Source organism: Bicyclus anynana, chromosome 3 (genome assembly GCF_947172395.1).
Source record: "Bicyclus anynana chromosome 3, ilBicAnyn1.1, whole genome shotgun sequence".
NCBI lineage: Eukaryota > Metazoa > Arthropoda > Insecta > Lepidoptera > Nymphalidae > Bicyclus > Bicyclus anynana.
The window spans coordinates 10,327,913-10,354,282 of NC_069085.1; the positions used below are offsets into that span (position 1 = coordinate 10,327,913).

A 26,370-nucleotide genomic window follows, 5' to 3' on the forward strand; every position below is an offset into this window, starting at 1 on the left:
AAAAATCCCATTTCAATTATTTGCCCCCTAAATCTGGGGGGAAAACCCCTAAGTTGGGGACCCTGTTTTGACAGGAGTCAGGACCCTAATAGTCATAGAGTACATTGAATACAGGGTAATAATAATGCTAATAGTGTTCTGTGGACAGGACTCAAAACTCGAACAGTGTTACCAACTCTCAAAAATATTTATCCCTAGTTTTCTTCAAAAACCCCTAAAAATATGAATTCATAATAACTTAGAAATAATATTTAAACATAAAATATTCTTCATCTGAAGATTTAGATTTTTTGAAATCATCAGAAAAAAAGGGTCAATTGTTGGTGATTTTGGGTGTGATTAGGCCTTCGTCCATTTATAATAATTGGTCTGAGCCTTTGACCCGCCTTTATTTGCAATCTGTATTTATAATTTTATAGTCTATGGATCTATGACAAGGAAATTTTAATTTTAAAGAACTCTACTCTGTCGTTTGCTCACTGAATCTGAAAAAGTGAAAAGAAAATTATAATTTTCATTATAATTTACGTGCATTTATCTATACGTATTACTTATTAAACGCAAAATAACTTCAATCAAGATATTGAGAAATTATGACCTTATTAACTAATATCAGCATGACATTTTTCATTACAAGTTTATTGTTGTGCTTCATTTTGTCCACTAACAGTGATGTACTAGCAAACGAAGATGATGCAGAAAGTATTTCTAAAATTGGCCAAGGAGTTGGCCATATTATGAATATTGAATACTGGTTAGTATAACATTTATTACTTTAGGACCTAATTGAGGTTACGAAATTATGGCAAAGGTGGGTTTTGTATTAACAGTTCCTGATGACAACTTTGCTTTAAAGCACCATTCCCTCTTATTTGCAACTTTCTAAACACTTTAATAACTTATTAAAGAATAAAAATATTAAATAGAATAATATTATTAACTAGTAGGTACATAATACTAACATGGTATAAATTCATAGCATTTGAAGGTAAAGTATTAGTTTTTCAAATGTGACGAAAGCCCTAATATTTTTTATGGTTTATGAAAATTTGTTGTTATTATCAAAGTAAAAAATCATGGTAAAACTATTTTCATTTCATGTTTTCAGTTATTCCTGTGGATACAAAAAAGTTTTTGATGACTATGCTGGTATAATTCAACAGAAATATCCAGAAATTTCTGTAATGGGTGAAAATTATGACCCACCAGGATTTAACATGTATCTCTCAAGAATTATTGTAAGTATAATATTGACATTTTGTAGACCAAATGCAACTTTTTGAAGGGCACGCAACACACAATCACATTGCGCTGCTCTACAAATTTTAACTTAAGGCATAGATGTTAAGTCTTGAGTACCTATGATTTCATGAAGAGTATGGTTCCAGTCAGATTAGAATACTGCTGTTTGACAGCAAAAATAAGCAGGGCAATGAGCCTACCACTATTTACTCATATCAAGATCAACAATCTAATCTAAACCGTATATAAAGGCTGCTTCTATAGATTTGATGTTTCATTGTTGTAATTGTTTTTGTTGTGTGAGAGCATGAGGGCTGTATTACCACAATCTACCTCACATTTCTAAAAATTCTACATAATGGAGTTTAAAGCAATGTGTATGCATACTATATTCGGGTGCAATCTTTATTATGTCTCTGAAATGAGCTGCAGCAGTCCTTATAAAGTCTACTGCAGCTCACTTAATAATAAAGTCAAAACGCAAGACTATGGATTGTGGGTGGGAGTGTGGAGCGATGCCTTGCTGCCACTCCTCTGTGTTGCAACTGACACTTAAAATCTTGTATTGCACAGTTTAACACATGTCCGGAAATATCTTAGGGTTCATTTACATGATCAGCACATTGTCAACGGCAACTGCTACTGACGACTACAGTTGACGGCAGTCACCGACTGCAGTCAACTGCAGTTTTGTCGATAGCAATTGCTGCTTGTGTAAATTAACCCTTATAGATTGCTTCAGACTAGACTAACATAATATATTGTGTTGTGATATACCAAATATATTGGGACCAAGAGAGTAGGTCAACATTTATCTTTCTTTTGTCTCAAGATATGTTGTGGTTCGTAGGCCTGCTGTTATCTGGAAAGTATTAGAGGTGCTGTGTGTGGATTGCAATATTTATTAACATTGGAGAGATCACTGTTGGGAAATTATTATTCTGTCATAAAAAATTGGAATAAAATAATATTTTTTGTTTCAGGGTATTGGCAAAATGATATTCATCATGTGTATACTGAGCGGTTTTAATATCTTTGCTTGGTTGAACAAACCACAGCCTGCTTGGTGGGGTTGGTGCTTGGACAACAAATTGTATGCTTGTATGATGATGTTCTTTTTATTTAACATGATAGAGGGTCAGCTGGTCTACTCCGGTGCATTTGAAATTTCTCTAAATAACATTCCACTGTGGTCTAAGCTAGAAACTGGTAGGATTCCTCAGCCACCAGAACTGTTTCAAATTATTGACAACACTCTGCAGTTTACAAAAATTGATTTGCCCAATAACAATTTTGTTCAATAATAATGTAAAAAAAAATGAAATTTTATTAATTTCATGTAACAGATGTTCCGTGAATTTTTGATAGATAAAGTAAATAACAAAATCTATATTTGTGTATGTGATCAAAAGTATGTTTAGAGAAAAAGTAAAACCATTGTAAATAAAGTGATATTTTATTCCTCTTATTAATATAATAATTAATATAGTTGCATTACAGTTCAAATAAAAGAAGCATTGTACCAAATCATTTAGTTACATCTTATCTTATCATGTAAACTGAATGGCCTTCATTTGATTTCTTAAACTAAGCTTATGCTATGTGATGCAGAGGCAATGACTGATGTACAGTCAAATATCTATAGTTCTTATGTGTTTACTGTTTAGTGTGAATAATACTACTATTTGGAAACAATTGTAAAGATAAAGCAAAGAATACTGATACAAAATTATCTAGTCAGATAATAATGATTATTTCCATAACATTGTTAATACAAAAGAAGCTTTGTAAAATCTGTTGAAATAAATAATTTAGAAGAAATAATAAGTTGTTTGATTAACAATAAAATATTAAAAACAGGTAAGATTTATTGACTACTAGACTGTTACGGTAGAGGAGGCAAAGATCCATTACAACTTAACTATGTTACAACCAAAGATTTTATAACAGAGATGTTACTAGCGCGTCAAAACTTAGGTGAACAAAAGCGGCTAATAGACTGCATTTCATTGAGTCGCATAGTAAAAAACAAAAGTTATTTAAACAATTAATAATACCTAAATATACAATGTCGAGTTGTCTTTAGGAACTTTAAAAACTATAAGCACAAATATACAGGGTGTCTAATTAATGGATAAAACGCAAGTGGTAGATACCACCACATAATTATCTAAAACTAATTTGAATAGTTTTCCAAAAATGACTGGCTATGTAAATTTAAGCAAGTACTTAGGCAGTTACTGAATTTATTACATTTTGAAGAAAAAAGTTGAAATCTGCACACTTTAAAAACTGTTTTCTTGTATTGAAAGTTCAGCACCTTCCATACATTTTTACTAGCAACTTTGTAACTACAAAGAGTAAACAATAGTTTTATACCAATTTACAAAGCTCGATAGGTGTACAACTTTTTTTCACTTCGCTTCACTTCTAACACTAATTCTATACATTTTTTACAGGACAATTTTTTAAAATCGGATCATCATAATGAAAGAAAAATAATTATTTCACTCAAAGCTTCTACAAATCAAATAAAACATTATTTATAAAAATAGTATTATAATAAATTGGTGATTTAATCCGTAAATTTTAACGAAAAACAGATCTTTAAAATCTTTTTAGTTACAGCAGCTACAGCATTGAAAAAACTGATTCAAAATTTTAACAAACCGAAAAAAAAATATAACTTTGACACCCTAAGGTATTTTCGGAAAACTATTCAAATTAGTTTTAGATAACTAGGTGGTGTATCTACCATTTGCGTTTTATCCATTAATTACGGGACACCCTGTATAATGAAATTAAACACAAAAATGTTCATGTGTGCGCTCAGTGGAGTAGTTAAATTCGGATTACTCTTTGTGGTGAATTTGTAGCCATGTAACATGTCTATAGTATAAAATGTCGTTGGTTACAACCCTATACTATAAATTATACAAGTATTTGGCCATCAAAACTTATAGCCCCAATAGCTCAACGAGCGGTCGGAATCATCACCGAGGGGTAGTGGTTCGATCCCCGCCCGTTGGTCTATTGTCGTATCCACTCCTAATATAGTCTTTCCAGACTAGTTTGTCATATTTAAAAGATGGCAAACTTTCTTTTTAAAAAAAATATAAAATAAGAAACTCAGGAAATAAATAAAAAAAACCACAAGCTCGAGCGTTATTTGGACGGAATAAATTAATGATACCTACTTATTTAAAATTCCTAATACATATTTAAGAGTAGAGCTGACCTTAGTGACCGACAAATGGCACGGAAGAGAGCATCTATGGGGGTTCCTCTAACTTTTAATGATACACTATTCAATTGGGTGAAAATATACTTCATATTATTTCGAATGTAGGTATAAATAATCTACTATATAAAAATAAGTCGGGATTTCCTTACTGACGCTATAACTCCAGAACGCACGAACCGATTTCCATGGTTTTGCATTCGATGGAAAGGCTCCGTGAGGTTTATAGCAAAGAAAATTCAAGAAAATGTTGGGGTAGTTGAAAGTTTACATCGAGTTTCACGCGGACGTTAGCCAGTAAGTATTAAATATTGTAGTAGTGTTGACGAAATATCGATACTTATTTGATACCTCGGTATAGTTTCATCCCTAGCCGCGAGAGACACCTCCCACAGATACTGACACCACCACCGGTTCTAGCGAACACGCTGAAATATGATCGTTTGCGCGAGTTCGGTTTTTTGAAGCGCGTAATGTAGAGCTAGTGTAAGCGCTTACCTATGGTGAAACGATCGTATACGCGCAAAAAAATACACTAGGTACTTTGAAATCACCCTAAAGCCAGGATATTCAAAATTCATTGATTTCAAGTAGGCTTACAAGCCCTTTTGAAACGTCAGTTGAGTAGGTATTTGTAAAGATTCTACCATAAGGTGGCCAACTTTCTGAAAATTGAATGCGGGACTTATTGTGGATAGATTGGAAGTTTAGTCGGTTTAAGATACTTGTATACCAAAATTACATAAAAACTCAAAACTTAGGTACAAAAGTCAAATGCCCTTGTACATCACACCTTTCCCGCTCTTACGCCTCATGAGAGAAAGAGAGAAAAGGTATAGATGCAGCGCTATTGTTCGTGCGCGCGTGTCTGTTGTAGTGTATGTTTGTGTCGTGTGGTACAAAATGCGGGACATGCGGGACGCATCCATCGTTTTACGGGACTATTTTACAAATTATTTCAAAGCGGGATTACATCTAGCATTACAGGACGGTCCCGCAGAATACGGGACGGTTGGCCGCCTTATTCTACCATAGAAGATATGGAGCGGCAACACCATCTGCGCAGGTCGTAGCTGCTGTGGCTCTACGTCGCCAGCGGAGCGTGGCACATGGGGCACGAGTGGCGCAGCACCAGCTCGTGCTGCTGCGCCTGCGCGTCGCACGCGCGGCACGTCCACACGGCACGCGGGACCGCCAGCGGGCGCGCCGACGACACGCAGCCCGGGAACTGCGCGCCGCAAGCGCAGCACGACGCCGCCCTAATCCAGCAATCGGGAAATATTATCATCATCAGCCATTGAATAGGGATGATGACAGTTTATTAATAGTAAAGCAATTTTGTAAAAGGAACAGGGTATCTGCGATCATTACTTTCGGAGCTATAGGGATTTAAAGGGTCAGATTTTCGGCGCTGCCGCGAATCCCTGAAAAGCGCCCCATACAAAATGGTACGAACTAATGACGTCGTAAGTAATGTAATGATCGTTAGATTTGTATGTGCGTTCTAACAACATTAATAATATCTTTGTTATTTGTGCGTTTATGTTTATAGTTCATATATTAAAAAATGTCACATTTAATGTAAGGAAGCTAAAAATGTATGAATTTTCATATAATTACGATAAAAGATTTTGAAATTTTATAATATCATTTATTTTGCAAATATCCAGACAATCTTTGCTTTTTATGTATAAATTAGTTGACATTGACCCTATTTACCCGAATGTATCATAAAAATCAATATATTCAAACCTAGTCATCATCCCCATTACCATGTACAGCGCTCGGCAAACATCTTGAGCAAAAAGTAGCGTAGTGGAGGAAAGTTCGCGCTCGTGGGGGAAATTGTTGCAACAGTGACGGTATACTTCATTGTTGCAACAATTTCGTACAAATACCTCTGTTTTATAATAATATAAATAATGAATGTTAAGACCACCCGTACTAAAGGAGCTCGCAACAATATTGCCGCAGTTGCACGTAACGTCATAGTTATGAGAGGTGTCTTCTCTAGTATGTAGTAAGTAGGTACATAGTAACTCAATGTCAGCCTATTTTAAAGACCAATGACTTCCTCTTCTTAAAAAGAGGACAATTTAAACTTAGACCCTCCACATTAGAGGTCGAACTATTGTCGTAAACAGTGTTTACGATAGTACACAATCATAATGTGTGGTGAAAGCGGAGGTGCCATACATATAATTTAGATAAGTAAAATAAAATGGCACTAATAGCCAGAAAATCTATGAAACTTACCAATCGGGTATTTTTGCTTGACACTGAGGGCACTCGATTTTGTTTCCTTTGACATCTTTCGGTTTACATCGTGTAAATATTTCAATGGCAATGTTCTCGAAAGTTTGAGGCTGGAAAGACAATACTTATACTTAATATTTTTGTTTTCTACACTTTACGCCTAATCTTGCGATTTTCATGGAAAACTGAAAATAAATTTTAGTATATTTCACTTATTTTTTAAATGGCAACACACTCACACAATATCTTAAACTGGCGCATGTCTATGAATGACAGACAGTGCGGAGTCTTTCATAATCATAGACACTACACAAGTATTCCACATGACTATTATAATGGCAAAATTTGTGAGTATGTGCGTATGTTACTTCTTCACAATGTAACTACTGAACATATTTGGCTGAAAGGAATGTAGATAGATTTAAAGAATTCAAGGGTCCTGTGGAATTTATGAGTCGCGGACGTCAGCTAGTATTATAAAATGAACGCTGTTGCGCATGGTGAAAGGTGCGCAGAATAAGTTGCGCACAAAAAATGCTGTCATACGTTCATCAAATTTTACTGCCCATATTTTTTTCATACCGGGGGCTACATTTGAAAAATCGATTCTCAAGGAGTAAACGCCAAAAACCTTGGCTGAGTTAGTTGTGGTCTCTTCTCGGACCAATCACCAAGGCGCGTTTGGAACCCTCGTAACTTTGATTTTAAGTTTTCGACTTTAATTACCACCATTAAATCATGATATAGTTTGACGTTTCAAAAGTGTTTAACTAAACTAAGTCTCATTGAAATAAATGAATTTTATTTTATTTTATAAAACTTACATCCACTGCCTCCAATTTGATCAACGCTTTTGAACAGAGTTCAAAGGCTCTACCTTGTAGGGACAGAGCTGCTACGGTGCTCCAAACCTGAAAATTGCTTTTTTGTAAAAAAAAAAACTGAATTGGTAAATTAAAAAGGAATATTAGAATTAATAACATTCGAACGAACGACCGAAGTAATCCCGCTTTTTTACAAAAAAAAAATGTTTTTTTGTGAAAAAAGCGGGATTACTTCGTTGAAAGCGGGACATAAAAAAAATTTTAAATTTTTAAATATTTATATTTAGATTTCGGGTTTAAATTAAGGTTTGCGTAACATAACAATAGATAACTAAATATAATAGGCAAATAAAACGAATATTAATAAGAAAAAAGTAAGTATTCTATATCGGATTTAGTCCCTTATCGTTAGTTGAAGCTACCAAATCTTCTAAATAGCGTTTCTTAAGCATACTACACTGTACACGCATGGTCGAGTTATCCTCGAAACGATTTTCGGACTGAGTGAGTCGTCATCATCATCATTAACAACCCATATATGGCTCACTGTTGAGCACGAGTCTTCTCTGAAAAGGAAAGGGGTTAGGCTAATAGTCCACCACGCTAGCCTAATGCGGATTGACAGACTTCACATAAATGACTGTTTCTACTGAAATTCGGAATGGAAATAGATTTTACTCTGTATTAACACATAGCCTACTTTTCATCCCGGTTCCCGCGGGATTTGTGAAAAACTGAATTCCACGCGGACGAAGTCGCGAGCGTCCGCTAGTTTTGAAATAAAAATCTGGACGTCTGGCAACGCTGATAATAATAATAGGCTAAAAATTGAAATATAAGCTAGTGGAACATGCCTGCACGTGTTGTGCTCGGTGGAAGTGGTCGTGGTCGTGGGCGAGGCGCGAGGCGAGGCGCAGCGCGGCGTCGGCGCGCGGCTGCGGGGAGCGCGCGCGCGTCGCCGCACAGCACAGCCAGTGGGCGGCGCGCGCCAGCCGCCGGCAGCGGGCCGCCGACCGCGTCGCCGCGCCGTCTGGGTACATGTAGGGTTGCCGAGGCCAACATTTATTCAGTAAAACCACAGAGTAACCAGAGACTTTGCAAGCAACTTACTGAAGCCGGTGAAACCCATTAAAAAAAACAAACGTCACGCGTCTCCTTGACAACCGCATATATAAACTTTTTCATAATTTGTATTTCAAAAACACTTACAACTAATACTAAATTAATATAATGATCAATAATACCAATAAAAAAATACTCCATCTTATTTATTTAGTTTTTGTGAACAGTTTTTAAATAATTTAAAAACAGACGCCATTTTTCTTGAATAATATTGAAAATTACTGATGCGGTTCGTGTCGTACTGACTCGAGAATGTATTACTTTTTGAATTTCGTATTTGGATCGGCTACGACACCGCTCCATGTGATATTATTGATTAATCTGAGAGTAAAATAAAATACTATTTAGATTTTGCCGTGTGTTATAGAAGGGGAGGGGCAAAAGAAATTCTTTTTTTTTTGCGTTTATCGATTCCCGTTTACTGTTCAACTGATTATACAATTTACAAAATGCATTGATTTAGTACCTTCGTAGAGCTATATTCTAGTTAAGTGGTTAGTTACTCTGAGCCTTCTTATGAAGCCCATAGTTAGCGACCAAGTCGCTAAAGTAGCATAATAGTAACCAATTGTAAAAATGATCTTCGGATTCTGGACAACAGCACATAAAATATTAATTATATTTTGGCACTCTAATTGTATTTAATATTAAATCTAGTAAGGTAACTTAATTATTAAATAATAAAACAATATTTTACCAATAGAATTTTGACTATACAAGTGTCCAGCGAGGAGATAAAGTTTCTTTATTCGGCACGGCGATGATGCTTTCGACGCTTCCAAATTTGCTAACTAAAATCAATAAACAATAAACATGATGTTACACAAAAACCTACACACTTGGTACTTAGTCCTTCCGGACTGTGCGAGTCTTAAGGAATTTCCCTTACAAGTTTCATTCTTCGCAAGTTTTGACATTTTAATTACATTTCCAGTATTTTTTTTTACCAATACCTGCGTGTTCAAAGAAAAATTGCAATTTGGTCGCATGTTAACGGTGTGCAGGTTTCCTCACGATGGTTTTTCTTCACTGTTTGAGATAGGTACGTGATATTTAATATCTTTTCAGGCAATTAAGAGTTGATTACCTGGTACGCCATAGCCGCTGCTTGTGACAGCCGATCGTTGTCTTTCAGCTGAGTTATAGCCTGTATTGAGGGCGCTTGCAGACTGTCGGTACTCTCTTCGGGGATCAGTTTGGATGTTGTTTCCTGTAAGAAATATAAGAGAATAAAAAAAAAACATTGTTCCGTGCTAAGACTCAGACCAATTATTGTATAGGACCTGCCTCGCTAGACGTTACTTTTCTGTCAAAGTATATGATCAACGATCTAATGCGATTATAAAAACTGTCTCTATAGAATCGATGTTAAATAGTTGTAATCGTGTTCGTCGGTTAAAAAGCTCCGTAAAAATACCTTTTTGTGTAATTGAATTGTGTAAAAAACGGGCAAAAACTTCTAGTTTAGTATAAGATTTATACCAAATCTAAGCTCGTTTTCTTCAGAAAATGACAGACAATTTTGTTCGTGACTATGAGTGCGATATAAGTCCTTCTATAATTGGTCTGAGTGCTAAGCCGAAGTTATATTTGTCTGACGTGTCGTGTCGTGACGCATCAGAACAAAATCGGTCTCATACATAGTTTATATGGAAACTTTTACACTTAGGCGGATTTACATTTGTCTGACGTGTCGCATCAGAAGCCATCACGACATGTCACAACACATAAAGCCAGAGTAAACTCCATTCATGCGTCAGAGCGGCAACTGCAATCTCACTCATGGTAAGTGACGATGCAATCTAAGATGGAACCGGGCTAACTTGTTAAGAGGAGGATGAAAATCTACACCCCTTTGGTTTCTACAAGACATCGTACCGGGACGCTAATTCGCTTGGCGGTACGTCTTTGTCGGTAGGGTGGTAACTAGCCACGGCCGAAGCCTCCCACCAGCCAGACCTGGACCAATTAAGAAAACCTCAATCGTCCTAGCCGGGGATCGAACCCAGGGACCTCCGTTTTTTAAATCCACCGCTCACCACTGCGCCACGGAGGCCGTCAAAATGTGCATACTGTTGGCGGCAGCATACGGTGAAAGGTGCGAGGTTGCGTACAAAACGTAACGCTGTCATTCGTTAATCAAATTTTACTGCCCATATTTTTTTCATACCAGATTCTTAAGAAGTAAACTCCAAAGAAAAAAAAAGAATTTTCGAAATCAGTTCAGTAGATCCAGATAATAAACCCCTAGAACTTTTAGGTTGTAGGAGTGGTAAGTTGATAATAACTATAAGAAGAGTACCTTAGAAGTTTTCGATGGTGCAGTGATCAACTTGGCCAATGATTCGTTGTCCTCTAAAGCCATGTAACATTTTTTCAATCCATCTATGTTATTCGACATTTTGTAATACTCCAGAGCACCGGTCCTAGAAATGCAATATCTATACCTAGTGATCAATATGAATACGAAAATAATTTCAATGAACAGAAGAATAAGAAAATAATTTCAATAATTATGGAAAATCGATTAAAATGGTTCCCTAAAATGTCGACTAGGTGGATCACTATAGCTTGGAAAAATCGTTCGTAACACGCGCGGGCCGGGGGCACTTTCACCCCCCAGAACTTTTAAACGGTTCAACTGATTTTCATCCAACAGAAAACTCGCAAATAGGTCACATTTCATAAGAGAAAACCAAGTTGAAATCGTTTCATCCGTTCGGGAGCTATGGCGCCACATACAGACAGACAAACACATCAAACATAGCACCCCTCTTTTTGCGTCGGGGGTTACAAAAATAGTTTTATAATGAAGAAACAGTATAGCTTGGCAAATTCGTTGATGACACTCCCATGATATGAGGGCGACGGGAGGGAAAGGATTGCGCAGGTATGAAGTCGTGCACGCGGAGCAGAAGAAAGGACTGCGCGGTTATGAAGTCGTGCGCGGGGCATCAAAAAAAACAAAATCATTTATTGCCAGCATGCGGTAATGTACAGTTGATCAATAGATGTGACTCAATCACAATCCGCCTAATAGGCGTGCAAGAATTACATTACAATAATATTAAAAAAAAACAATTACTAATAGTAATCAAATGAAATAATGTCAAAAATATTAAAATGTTACATTTTTTTTATCCTTTAGAATTTAGTCAATCCCTTGTATATTCCTAGGATTTTGTATATTCTTCCTTTAAATTGCAAAGCGTTTAAATTTTTTAAGCTCGAGTTTACAATAATTTACCATATTGTAAACTCGTATAGTCATACAGTATACACTATTTCTAACAAATTTACCCGTTGTCGTGGCACTATCAGTTTATTTTGAAATCTATTTGATCGGGAGTGTTATGAACGAATTAGCCAAGCTATAGAAGTACCAGTTCTGGCGGTCGATGTAGTAGTCCCCGATGTTGCAGTACGCCTGCCTGACGTGCGCGTCCGTGCTGCTGACGGACGACTTGAGCAGCTCCACCACGCGGAACCAGTGGCCCAGCCGCTTGCGCAGCGCTATCGCTAGGTCCCTATAACCGATACATGGATTTTTTACTAGCTGACGCCACGCGGTTTGACCAGCGCGGATCCTGTTCCCGTATGAATACGGGGATAATAAATAGCCTATAGCCTTCCTCGATAAATGGGCTATCTAAAACTGGAAGAATTTTTCAAATCGGAGCAGATTTTCTTGAGATTAGCGCGTTCAAACAAACAAACTCTTCTAATTTATAATATTAGTATAGATTCAAGACTGGCGGACTTGTCTATAGCCTATCCCAGCCAGTCTTGCCCTGTCCTGGCTTCCCAATACTGTCATGTCCTACTCTGTCCTACTGTGTCTTATCCTGTCCTGTCTTGTATTACCTTCTCTTGTCCTGTACTGTCTTGACTCCTATTTTATTCTATTCTACTACCAACACATATAACAAAACAGGACCGGTCAATGTCTTGTCCGTTTTGTCCTGACTGAAGGGTGGAACACTGTATTTTCTTACCCTATCCTACTCTGTCTTGTCCTGTCCTGTCCTACCCTGTCTTCTTTGATAACTAAAGGTAAAGGTAATCGTACATTTGTATACCATACATGATTTAACAAACTACAGTAGATTAAAGTCTCAGATGAATTGACCAAATTTTTTCAATGTAACTTTTTACACTTTTTGACAAAAGCACGCTGATGAGTGGTCCATTTACGTCCACGATAATTTTAAAATGCTTCTTCAGTTTTACACACCAACGCACCTGTCAAACGCAACCAAAAATAAGAAGACTGTAACCATTGACCTCTTATAATAAAAGAACGCACAATCATGTAGAAAATTTCGCTCCAAAAACTGGCCAATTTTTCTTTGACGGTTTTAGAATTATAGGTAAAGAAAATTATACGTAAAGGCCTTTAAATATATTTCAATATTCAATAAAACCCCAAATTCAGAGCAAATTCAATCTTATGGATTGAGTTTAAGGTTGAATTTGCAAATGCGACTACTTGAATTGAGTGCCAAGAACTTGTGTTTGGCACTCATTGAGTGGGGACGTTTTTTGGCTGACTATAACATAAAATCTCACCGTCTGTCCTCGTTGTGATATATCTGCTCGGCGCCATCGAAGTCCTTGAAGTAAGCCAACACCTCGGCCTTCTTGAGCGCGGGGGAGTGCAACGCGTGCAGCCGCGCCGCGAACCGCACGCCCGCGTAGTCGCCGCGCCGCACGAAGGCCGCCTCCGCCGTCTCTATCGCCGACTCGGACTCGAAGTTCTTGAGAGCCGCCTCCGCCAGCAGCAACCTGATGGAACAAGTAAGTGACGGGTAGCAGTGATTGAACCATCATTTTGTGGTAGAGGAAACTACTTGAGCAGGTCCCCAGACTTGTGACCTTGAGGGTAGATATAAGGGATTTAGAATGCATTAACACTCACCTGCCCTGCCCGACATTTTCACCATGCCCACACTAAATTTATGATCAATAACTACAACATAAACCATTGTCAATAATACAACACAAAACATTATTGCACAAAATCACTAACGCGACTAGCAGCGTGACGGTGTTCACGCCACGTAACAAAGAACTGAACTCATGTCATCAAATACCCTCTTATTTATACCATCACTATTGCAGAAACTTTGTACAAATAGCTCCTTTTTATAATAATATAAATAATAATTAATGTAACTACCACCCATGCTAGAGGAACTCGTAACAGAAGCAATCGTCGACGTCATTCATCGTTATTACGCTATCAGCATGAGGCCTTCCTTCTCAACCTTGACTAGTGGCTGAAGTTGCCACTCTTTAGTAAGGTACGCTATTTAACAAGGCGTATTTAACCACCTCATACATCCACCTAGTGTAGGTCGGAGCACTTTCCAGTGCGAAATCGCCATTTCAGCCCCTTGGGACCCCAACGTCCATCATCCCTCTGAATTATGCGCTCGCTGATTGCCACTTCAGCTTTGCGACTTGTCAAGCTATGTCGGTAACTCTTGTTTCATTTGCGAATTTCTTCATTTCCGATTTAATCATGCAGTTAATCTGAGCAAAGCTCCCTCCATCACCCGCTGAGTAACTCTGAACCTTCTTATTAGTAGGATTATTTTTTCTGATTGTGTATTTATGTAGGTCCCAAAGGGATGAGGCAACATCTTCAATGGGTTCGAGTGTGCACGGAAACTGCTGAGACCTAGAAGAACGTAGAATTAATGGGACAATGAATTTGTTAGCGAATCAATAATAATTACCATAATTTTGGGTGTGGGTTATCTTTTATAAAATTCTCAGCCTCCTTCAGTCCAACTTTCTCGAGCAACTGGCGCGTGTCTCTCAGTGACTTGACCTCCACTCGCACGACGTGTTGCGGCGCGCACTTGTCCGTGATGCTGTCTAACAGTGCCGTCGTGATTTCCAAGTCCTACAGCAAAAATTAAATGCATACATAGGAGATTTACATATTAATTCTAGTTAATTTCTGACATAACAACGACAAAAGTAAAATCCCGAGTTAAAACATACTCGTAGTACTTTTTTTCTACAAAATAAACTCTTAAAATATTTAGAATATTTTAACTTTTAAGCATTTAAAACATTTTAAGTTAAGCGAACGTCACGAAGTTGATACGTCATATATCTAAAGACACTTGTCTATGGTCTTGTTGTTGTTAACTTGCTAGCGTGGAAAAGTACTTACACTTACATAGATCAAATATCATGCATAATTCCTTATCGAGTATTTTAATCTATAGGTACGTATTAAGTTTTACTGGGCTATCACGGCTATAATAGCCGTGATAGCCCAGTGGATATGACCTCTGCCTCCGATTCCGGAGGGTGTGGGTTCGAATCCGGTCCGGGGCATGCACCTCCAATTTTTCAGTTGTGTGCATTTTAAGAAATTAAATATCACGTGTCTCAATCGGTGAAGGAAAACATCGTGAGGAAACCTGCATACCAGAAAATTATCTTAATTCTCTGCGTGTGTGAAGTCTGCCAATCCGCATTGGGCCAGCGTGGTGGACTATTGGCCTAAACCCTCTCATTCTGAGAGGAGACTCGAGCTCAGCAGTGAGCCGAATATGGGTTGATGACGACGAAGTTTTACATTTCGTTTATTACGATTGAATTCCTTTTTGAAATATTTGTTTACAAATTATAGTCAACTAGCGGACATCCGCGACTTCGTCCAAGTGTAATTAAGTTTTTTACAAACCCTATGACTATCCTTGACTATGTATTAATCCAGAGTAAAATCCATTTCCAAGCCAAATTGCAGCCAAATTGCTTCATTATTAGCGATTTAACGCCGCTACTAATGAAGCGATTTGGCTGCAATTTTATAATAACAATAATCAGTAACAAATATCCATACAAAATTTCGCGTTAATAATATTAGTAGAATAGGATAGTAACCTTGAACCCGCAGAGGTAGCCCTGCATGGGCAGCGGCTCTTCGGGCTCCGCGTCTCGCAGCACGTAGAGGCGCGCCTTCTCCGCCGCCGCCAGCAGCTGCGCGTTGTCGCTCGCCCAGCGCGCGCCCCACACCTCCCTGTCATCATCATCATCATCATCATATTAGCCGATGGACGTCCCCTCCAGGACATAGGCCTTTTGTAAGGACTTACAAAAGCCTACCACCTGCATCCAGCGAATCCCTGCGATCGCTTGAGGGGGATTGACCAACACTGCGTGTTTTAGTGCGGGGTTGCCATACAAGCACCTTGGGACACCAACGGCCATTTGTGATGTAACTTCCCTGCATGGAAACATAATGTACTCTACTGCCTCATTTCTAATGTGGCTTACGCTTACGTTATTGCGGATCACGACGTCCTGCGAGTGAGGCATCGGGCTCCTCTCAGAACGTTAACGAACGTTAAGAGTAAGGCTAATAACCCACCACGCTGGCCCAATGCGGATTGGAGAATGCAGATTCCACACACGTAGAGAATGGAGAAAAATCTCAGGTATGCAGGTTTCCTTACGATGTTTTTCCTTCACCGTTTGTGACATGTGATATTTGATTAAAATGCACTAAATTGAAATATTAGTCGTGCAAGACCCGGACCGTAAATCGAAATCGAAATTACGCCTTCCGAATTTTAGGCAGAGGTCATTTCCATTGGGTTGTTACAGCTCTCCGATTTGCTTTCTTCCAATTTCGAATCCATTTCCAATGTCAACTAGCATAGTCAAAGATAGTGACTAAGTCTGCAGCTATTATCATTAACCTGTGTTAGTATCAGATATATTCACACATTTTAGAAACAAAAATTATAACTCTAAGGCCGCCAATCCACATTTGAGCCGGGAGTCTCTAAGCTTTATTTTAATACATATTTTGAAATGTTTTATCGAAGAAATTTCTATGACTTGATGAGGAAAAATTTTAATATATAAATATTTTAGAATGACTTACTTCCTCAGCGCCTGCCCCACGCTTACGTTGTGTGCCATCTCAGTCTCCAGGATATACAGCGAGCCGCCCTGATCGATCACGAAGAATTTGCTGAATTGGAAACGTTGGAATTATAATTTTTTTTCTAAAGAATATTTGCCCTATCTTTTTTAATATGTCCAATATTCACATTCCCCTCCAGCTAGTCGTGAATCCAGTTTAATTTCCGCGCATTATTTGAGAAAAGTACTATACAAGCTCTGGCCGCAACTAGGCATTGATGGACTGACGTACGTGTGCCTCGGCTTCGCCTCGGCCCACATTCACACGTTCATCCATCAATGCCTCTCTTGCCGTCCGCTGCAGTAATGTACTATTTCATCTGTCATATAAATGAGTGAAAGTAGTTTCTTATTTGAATCTATACTAATATTATAAGGCTGAAGAGTTTGTTTGTTTGTTTGAACGCGCTAATCTCAGGAACTACTGGTCCGATTTGAAAAATTCTTTCAGTGTAAGATAGCCTATTTATCGATGAAGGCTACAGGCTTTATATTATCCCCGTATTCCTACGCGAACGGGAACCACGCCGGTAAAACCGCTAGTCTTAGAATATAAATGAAATTTCAGTACACACCTCGAGTTGGAATTGAGACCCATCTTGTAAGGCTTGGTGTTCATATTGATAGACGTTATTTTCTTGAAGTTCAACAACGAGAACAGCAGTATTGTGCCCGAGTCTCTGCCAATCAACAGGTGATTATCGGAGCACGTGATGCAGCATATCGTGTCGTCGTGGAACCTGCCATCGCCGGACGTGAATGGCGTTCCATCGGCATTGTACTGTTGTTCCATAACACCTTAAAAAAACATACATACAGCCGAACGTAGAACCTCCTCCTTTTTGGAAGTCGGTTAAAAAGTCACCTTAGCAACAACGCTGAAAATATTAGCGCTGCAGCTTATTGTTCTAGTTTGGGAGCCTGTGTTAAACAGATCTTCCTTGTTTATTTAAACCACAGAGTAAAGATATACAGAGTCATATCCATTGAGCTAACACAGCTTTGCACTCTAAAGCGTATTTTTTTACATTTTCTTCAAAATAATATGAGAAATCATATCCCCAATAGCCAGTCATATGCCTTTATGGCATTTCCTCTTAACTTCTAACGAAGTATTGCCATGTAAGCTTCTTTTCACTAAAGAAAAGTAAGTAGGTAAAAAATATGATGTCATCATCATTAATAACCCATTTTCGATTTTCAAACGAAAGTTTGAAAAGGGTCTCCTCTCGGGATGAGCGCTGGCTCAATGCGAATTGGCAGAATCAATAAAATTCTCAGGTATGTAGGTTTTCTCACGATGTTTTTTCTTCATCGTTTGAGAGACGTGATATTTAAAGTATTAAAATGAACATAACTGAAAAGTTGGAGGTACATGCCTTGGACCGGATTCGAACCTACGCTCAATTCGTATCAAAGGCACAGGTCATTTCTACTGGACTATCGCGGCTTTTAAAATATGATGTAAAGATTTAAAAATTATTAAACGAAACCGGTAACAATTTATTAAGTATACATATACATAAAGAAGTATAAAACTTACGTTGTCTAGACGGCGTAGAGAACCGCCATATTATAAAAGCCTCCTTAGACGCAGCGACCGCTATAGCTTTACTGTTAATAGTTACGTACGCCACAGATAATGTGGTCGGTTGGGCTAGAAATAACATCACATAATATAATCTCAAGTACCTAGTAATATATACAGCTACTTAAACAAAACGTCTACAAATGTTGTCTATTTCATTAAATTAATGTTGTCTTCGTTATCAACCGATATTCGGCTCATTGTTGAGCTCAAGTCTCCTCTCAGAATGAGAGGGGTTAAGCCAATAGTCCACCATGCTGGCCCAATGCGGATTGGCAAACTTCACACACGCAGAGAAGTATTTAATTTTTTAAAATGCACACACATGAAAAGTTAGAGTAGAGGTGTACGCCCCGGAATGGATTCGAACCCACGCCCTCCGAAATCGGAGGTAGAGGTCATATCCACTGAGCTATCACGGCTCATCAGTAAGGTCTACTTAATAGAATTTTAGTTCAACATTCGTCTCAATACACAAGACGCAAGCGTGAAGCTCAAGAAAGCGTACGTTGCATCTGAATTCATTGGTGTAGTCCTAAAGGACATGTCCCAAAATGGGCCTTTATTATTTACAAGCAGGTTGATAGTATTTTTACGTATAGGAGACACAAACTTTTGCTTAAAAAACAATTTTCAGAATTTTTTAACTTAATTAAATGAATATTCTTTTATGTCTAATATTTTTCCCTTGTCTACAAATTGAACATAGACAATCCAGTAAAAGTATTCAAAACAGGCAATAAAAATAACTGGAATTGAATTGAAATTCACATCCGATGTAAGCTGTCAATGTCATGTAATATTGTCAAATATCAATATGAGACAATTTAAAAAGAAACATTTAATTGTAGACAGAGAAGCATGAAACAAAACAATAATTTCTTAAATTACTTTAAAAACGCCTTATATGAACGTGACTACGCGAAGACCACTGACAATCTGTCAGGGTATGATTTACGAGCATGTTGCCGCGATACAAATTCTTGATTAATATTGTCAGCTAATGAAAAAATTAAATTTCATTTAATTAATTAAAAAATATGCAGGTTCCTAAAATAGTTTCATTTTATATTTTAAGCCCTATATTTTATGTTCTTCTAAGATAAAAATAATTTATTCTGCTTATTTGACACTCTGAATAAAGGCCCAGCCTCCGTACAATATTGGGACATGTCCTTTAGATAAACTCTAATTACGTTCATCAAAATGTCAGGTCTCCCTCCTTCATATCCTGACCCAGGACATCGTGATCTCGAACCACATAACACAAGGCAGTTAATTGAAAAATAATTTCTATTATTCTTACAAAACTCACCGTCACATTGAATTCCTTGTTGGTTAGATATGATCAAACTAGTCATTGTGGCGATGATACAGTATTCATCCACGCCGCACATGTCGACTACATCGGGAATATGGTTTATCCACGACTGAAAATAATAATGTAAAATATCTCCTTCAGTTTCAGTTACATAGTATTACCTATACTTACTACTAATAATAAAATACTATCTTAGGTGTAATCTATATTTTGCCTATTAAGTTGTTTTTTACCTCACGCGGACCCTCTATATGAAGAAGTACTCTAATGCTGTATTATAAAATAACGCCGCAACTACTGAATCGATAGATAATACCTTGGATTAACACATAGGCTAATTTTCATCCCGGAAAATTCCACGGTTCCCGAGGGATTTGTGAAAATTCTACGCACACGAAGTCCGCTTGTATAACATTTTTTTCACGTACAACAGCCAATCACATGGCCAAGTGCGGAAACGGCCCAGAAGGTAAAAGAAGAAGAACATAATTTTTCTACCTGGTGTGTGATTGTATCCCAAAACGTGACTGTCTCAGTGCTGGACACGAAGGCCAGCGTGTCCCCGTAGAAGGCGTACTTGTGGTCCGGCTTCACGTTCGCGAAGTATATGAAGGAGTCGATGGTGACCGCCAGCCGCAGCGAGCGCTGCTCCCACGAGAGCGCACGCATCGAGCCGCCCGGCACCCGCAGGGTTCTTATGTGCTGGGGAATAACGTTCATACTTTTGCAATATTAAGTATATATTTTTCATCATTATCAACCCATATTCGGCTCACTGCTGAGCACGAGTCTCCTCTCAAAATGAGAGGGGTTAGGCCAATAGTTCACCACGCTGGCCCAATGCGGAATGGTAGACTTCGCACACGCAGAGAATCATCTGGTATGCAGGTTTCCTCACGATGTTTTTCCCTCACCGTTTGACACACATGATATCTAATTTATTAAAATTAACTGAAAAGTTGGAAGTAACGTAATTGGAACTCGAAAATTACATATTAATTAAGTTGTTAATAAGATAACTAATAATATAAAAAACATTTTTGGGGTTACATGTTAAGTGAGAATCTTCTTGATCTCTTTCTTGTCTAACCCATAGTGTGTGATAGTAATAGTATGTATCAGTATCGGTATTTTTGCATTATAAGGGTGCTCATTTAACTACGGAACCCTATACTTTGAAATTCCAGAGACTTTTCAATATAAAAGGGAATGCCCATCCCTGGCCCAGGCTTAACCTAACCGTCCGGCAATTTATTTATATCTAAAAAAAGCTTGATAATCCTACTTCTATAATGAAAAAAAGTTTTCTACAACATTTTACGACATTTTTAACCCGACTTTAATTTGTCCACAACGCCTACAGCCTGAGTTTTACGATATTTATGAAGACTTATTCAACCAGATTTATACATCATAATATCAAAATCAAAAATCACTTATTTCAAGTAGGCTCAGTTTACAAGCACTTTTGACACGTCAGTTGACTATTTGTACTAAAGATTCTACCACCGGTTCGGAAGGCAGGTTCTGCTGAGAAGATACCGGCAAGAAACTCAACAGTTGCTCTTTTCATCTCGATATACTTGTATATACGGGAGTATACGGTATACCTGAGTTCCCTGGGCCGGCGATGTATGGGCCGGTGGGCATTACCCTTTAAATGTATTGTTATTCACGATATGTATCTATTTAAACTTAAAAAGCAAAACCTTTATCTGGCTTATACATAGAAACGATGGTGGTACCTCTCCGAAACCATTGAAGAACTGCACAACATTGTGTTGCTCTTGCGTGCGGCCCGCCGCAGCCAATATTGAGCCGTTGTGATTCCAATGGCAGTCGACTATCGTCATATTTGTATTGACTACTACGCTCTCTGTAACAGATGCATCGCACAAAATCACACATAAGCGACTTTTTTTTGACGTGACAACGTCTTTTAATTCGATGGAGCCGGCTGTACACTCGAAAAAAGATGACGTCATGCGTCTTTCCCTCGCTCTAGGGTTGCCAACTTTTTTTAAAGTATATTCTGGTCTATGAAGACTATTAAACAGTATTTTAGAAAAACGAACATTTTCTTTTGAAAAATGCAATCAATTCATCTGTATTTTCTTACGACGTTGCCACGTTCAACTATCGTCAGTAAACAGACTTTACAGACAACCGATTTTAATTCTTTACAAGTTTGTTCTTGAGTACAATCTCACCTGATGGTAAGTGATGTTGAAATCTAAGATGGAAGCGTACTAACTTGTTAGGAGGAGGATGAAAATCCACACCCCTTTAGGTTTCTACACGACATCGTACCGGAACGCTAAGTCACTTGGCGGTACGTCTATGTTGGTAGTGTAGTAACTAGTAACTAGCCACGGCCGAAGCCTCCCACCAGTCAGCTAGTCGGTTATCAGGCAATGAGCCGAAACACTGTGGGGTTTTAGTCTGTTGAAGTCTGACATAACCTTCTTGCCTCCTTGTGGTGCATATCGATGACGATTTCTCCAAGATAAAAAAAAGGTTATTTATAATATAAAAGCTATTACCTTCTTCTGTACAGTTTTTCATTAATAGCAATTGGCCATTCCTGTAGCATATCATTAAAACTGGTCTATTTGTGGGCGCCCTGCCTGAATACCAATCCATACATACAACTTCCATGCCTTCTGACACTCCATTGCTTGCTACAGGCATCTGTAATCATACAAATATTTTCGATTTTATTTTTTAAAGGCAGGAGCGGAGATGGGAAATGGGGATTGGGAAATGGGTAGGCTACATACTTTTACGAGTAGTTATATAAGAGTGTGGGTGTATTTGCGTGTGTATGTGCATGTTTGTATATCTATTGTGTAGGCGTGTACAAGGTTTTTAACTAGGATATACACTATAGGTACAAATTGGAAAATTCCTCCACGAATACATGTAATGAATCCTCAGGGTATGCATTGCGTTTATGCATCTACATCACATACATCATAGATCCATAAACGCAAACGCACGCCACTGTGTGTATGGTAGTAAGTACGTACGTACACGGCGGTAGAAAGGCTTATCATTGGCAGTTTCACTATTAGTCGTAATTCATTCATAAGATCTACCCAGATTAGTAAATTAATATGATGAACTTTTTTTTTAAATAGCATGATTTACCCAGTGTGTATGTGTGGGTAAATGCTTATCTGGTATGACTTAGTGTCTCAATGCTTTCTGCATTGTGTCTAGCAGGCTAATTCACTAACTTTGCTGTATACAAAATTGAGATTGCTTACTGACAGCCCTTTGTGGATATCTTACAATAGGTAGATATTTTTCAGTAGATTTCTCAGTAGTTTTGATGTTTATTTTAATAGGTTGTGAATAAAAACCAAATTAGTGAATAGGCCAGCAGGTTTAACAATCTTATAGCAGGCGTGGATTACAGATGATACTTTACCGTAAAATTTCCCTGATCATCATATAGATGTAGTTCTCCATTAGAAAGGGCAAAGAGTAACAGAGAGTTGTCTGGAGACCATTGTACAGCTCTTAAGCCTGGACCTTTGATATCTTTGCCCCATACGCGAGAGCCATCTACTGAACCTACTATAACAGCACCTGTAAATAAAACATTCTCTCGAATTTGGCAGACACTCTCTGCAAGTCTCGATTTGATAATAATAATGCCTAATAATTAATTTCATAAGAATGTAATATTACTTACCATCTTCATAAGCTATACAAATCTTTTGACCATCAGATCCCCAGGCCATACTTGATACTGTCGATTTATTCCTATTGTTTATCATCTCTTCATACCAAGAACCCTGAATCAAGAAGTTTTATAGTCATTTGAACTTTTTTATATACATCTACACTGAAAATTTTTAGAGTTTTGACAGCATCTATACAACTGTTATTATATTCTGCCCAGTGGTGTGCACATAGTTTTTAGCTAGGGTAGGCACTATACTATATAATTATGCAAAATGAAATATTATTCCTCCAATACAGGTATGCAATGAATACTCAAAGTATGCAATGTGTTTATGCATCTATGAAGTGCACGCCACTGATTCTGCCATACTAATTTGTATATAATATGTAGAAATAGTTATTATTTACACTTATTATGTAATTTTTAGTGAACATTGCATAAAACAGCAACTAAGCAATTTGAAAGGATAGTAGGCTCATCTGAAGAAGAAAAATTGTCAAGGTCATTTATGCCCCCAAGAAATTTAATAACCTTCAAAGTGTTAAAGTGCAGTGCATTGTAGAACTTATTCTGTATAAATTGTTGCTGTTATAAAGTAATAGTTTTCTACTTAGCAACTTCATCATCAGCTCTTTCCATCAAATACTAAATTGCAAAAACAGTTTAAAATAAAGAGTTACAATATTATAATACATAATTTTAAATAATACCTTGTATAGCATCCAAACAATTATGACTCCATGTTCATCACTTGTTGTTAATTTTTGGAAAACCTCATTCCATATTGCCACACATACTTTTCCTGAGTGGCCCTCCAAACTTAAGTTCATTGAAAGATTACCACTACCACCTAGACATAAATTGAACAAACTATTTCATTGTGGAACTAACTTCCAACTACAGTTTTGTCTAATACTTTCAGTGTAGGGTTATTTAAGAGGCAGATAAACAATTTTTTCAAAGGCCCACAACATGTGAGTGTTGCAGATATACATGGGTGACATCTATTATAGTAATAGATTGTTACAGGTTCCTTGATTACTGATGGTATTAAGATCTCTTATGTGATTGTGGAGACATATTTGTACAAAGTTGTTGCAACTGTGATGGTATAAATAAGAGGGTATTTGATAACTTGAGCTCAGTTGTTTGTTAGGCAGCGTGAACACTGTCATGCTGCTAGCTGTATTAATGACATTGTGCAATAATATTTTGTTGTAGTTATTAATAATGTTTAGTGTTGTTATTTTGTATTTTTTTTATGTATTGTATTTTTGTAATGTTTTATGTTGTAATTATTGATCATAAATTGTTTAGTGTGGGCATGGAGAACATGCATTCTAAAGGTATCCCTAAAACTTACACCAAAGGTCACAAGTCTTGGGACCTGCTCTAGATGTTTCCTCTACCAGAAAATGATGGTCCATCACTGTTGCTGCTACCAGTCATGTCACACTATATCTTTTGTTCTAAAGGATTATTATAATTCAATATCCTTTAAATATACAGCAGACTATAGATATAAAATATATTTTAAACAAGATTTTATTAGAAAACAAATCTAATTTACCTGACTCTAATTTTAAAACTTTTAACATTCCATCTTCTCCACCTACAGCAATGTAACTTGTGGAGTGGTTCCATGCTAGGCATGTTACATTGGACTGTTTTGGTATGGCTATCTGCAATGTTACAACAATAAAAACTTTGGTAAATTCTCATGTTTTATTGAATTTCATATAAATAATAAATTTTACCTTTTTACTCATATAAATAAACATGATTATTCTGTTGTTGTACTGTTTAATTTAAGTAATCAGTTCTAAGCAGTTTCATTAATGAATTCATGCAGTATGCACTGTAGTTTCGAGATTAATATTTTCGAAGTAAATCTCTTTGAACTTCATTAAAACTTAAATATATACTATATCACTAATCTGTGACAATACTCTATCTTTACAGTTATCTATATAGCAACTTTCTTCAATATTTATTAAGTATTTACAGTTTGATTTACAAATTTCAATTTTTCAAATACTTTGTTATTTGTTTGTAAAGAAAGCCAGTTGCCAGGATACCAAATGTCAACTCGAAAATTTGAAGTTTTCTTGTTTTAAAAACTGGGCGACTTGGAGTTCTAGCCTTTTTGGTTTTGAGCCTCTTTGAACCGTATTAACATTTTTATTGACTGCTCCATACTGTAAACTATTGCACGAATTCATTACGCAACCACGATGCTAATCCCGACGTGAAACGCGACAAAAAATCCGTTTTACATGAGGTTTTTCTATAGAATCCTTTGTCGCGAAAGAAAAAAGACAAAATACACATGAGACCATGAGACCATCAGATCAAGAGACAGAAGATAGATGTTTTGTGCCGTGTTCGCGGATTCGTGCGTAATTTTCACGAGAATGTTGAGCGGGTATTGAATCGGAGTAGACTGGAATCTTAGACCATTAATAACTGGACGTGGTTCGCTAACCGTTACCCCTCTGGCAAAGATCAAAAATCTATGATCTAATGCGTTTATAAAAACTGTTGCTACAGAATCGATGTTTCATTGTTGTAATCGTTTTCGTCGTGTAAGGAGCTCCCTAAAAATGCCGGTTTGTGTAGTTAAATGGCATAAAAAACGGCCAAAAACTTGTAGTTTAATAAAAGATGGAAAGAACGTTTCATTTGAAAGTATTTAAACCTTAATTTTATCAAATTTTGAATAAAAACAATTTATAAAAAGAATCGATTCTTTTGACGAAACAGCTAAACATCGATCAGTAATCGAATATTCTAAATATTTAATCTGTGGATAGTCTAAGCAATGTCACAGTAAATATGCAAGCAGTAGTTTGACTTCATACTAGAGGTCGAAACGCGAGCTATACCTCAATATCAATTTCAAATTACTAGTTAAATAGATTTTATTAATTAGAAATAAGACTAACTCACTAACATACTAAACTTAAAACAGATATTAACATATTACTAACATAAAAAAAAATTAAAACTGTTACTCTTATTAATTGAAAAACTTGTTTAATGTAATAATGTAAGGAATAATAAAGGCTTTGAAATTGAGAAAAACATAAGGGATTAAAGGGCTAACATAATCTACGGAACCCTACACTG

General features: G+C 37.1%; 2 protein-coding genes across 2 annotated transcripts; one reads left to right on the plus strand and one right to left on the minus strand.

Moving 5' to 3' along the window:
• The first annotated feature begins 426 nt into the window (after positions 1-426).
• LOC112053355 (thioredoxin reductase-like selenoprotein T homolog CG3887) lies at positions 427-3,069 on the plus strand. Its single transcript, XM_024092753.2, has 3 exons — positions 427-754; positions 1,109-1,238; positions 2,226-3,069. The coding sequence occupies exons 1-3, from the start codon at positions 594-596 to the stop codon at positions 2,544-2,546; spliced, it is 612 nt and encodes a 203-aa protein (XP_023948521.1). The 5' UTR covers positions 427-593; the 3' UTR covers positions 2,547-3,069.
• LOC112053356 (WD repeat-containing protein 35) lies at positions 2,680-25,663 on the minus strand. The gene is made up of 23 exons (XM_024092754.2): positions 24,999-25,663; positions 24,812-24,923; positions 23,952-24,091; positions 23,248-23,350; positions 22,981-23,141; positions 22,091-22,238; positions 21,293-21,423; positions 20,046-20,249; positions 19,542-19,656; positions 18,182-18,295; positions 17,214-17,436; positions 16,598-16,687; positions 15,592-15,727; positions 14,427-14,596; positions 13,255-13,470; positions 12,069-12,212; positions 10,988-11,111; positions 9,773-9,895; positions 9,383-9,476; positions 8,418-8,593; positions 7,564-7,650; positions 6,740-6,849; positions 2,680-5,742 (listed from the first exon to the last, which is right to left on the minus strand). The coding sequence occupies exons 1-23, from the start codon at positions 25,020-25,022 to the stop codon at positions 5,568-5,570; spliced, it is 3,120 nt and encodes a 1,039-aa protein (XP_023948522.2). The 5' UTR covers positions 25,023-25,663; the 3' UTR covers positions 2,680-5,567.
• Between the last annotated feature and the right edge of the window lie 707 nt (positions 25,664-26,370).

Excerpts from the sequence above, each read along its gene's own strand:
- LOC112053355 (XM_024092753.2), top strand. The coding sequence starts at position 594 with ATGACCTTATTAACTAATATCAGCATGACATTTTTCATTACAAGTTTA. Across the intron at positions 755-1,108 it reads ATTATGAATATTGAATACTG|TTATTCCTGTGGATACAAAA; the intron begins GTTAGTATAACA and ends TCATGTTTTCAG. Across the intron at positions 1,239-2,225 it reads TGTATCTCTCAAGAATTATT|GGTATTGGCAAAATGATATT; the intron begins GTAAGTATAATA and ends TTTTTGTTTCAG.
- LOC112053356 (XM_024092754.2), bottom strand. The coding sequence starts at position 25,022 with ATGTTTATTTATATGAGTAAAAAG. Across the intron at positions 23,142-23,247 it reads TTGTATAGCTTATGAAGATG|GTGCTGTTATAGTAGGTTCA; the intron begins GTAAGTAATATT and ends TTTTATTTACAG. Across the intron at positions 12,213-13,254 it reads TATCACAACGAGGACAGACG|GGACCTAGCGATAGCGCTGC; the intron begins GTGAGATTTTAT and ends TATCGGTTATAG.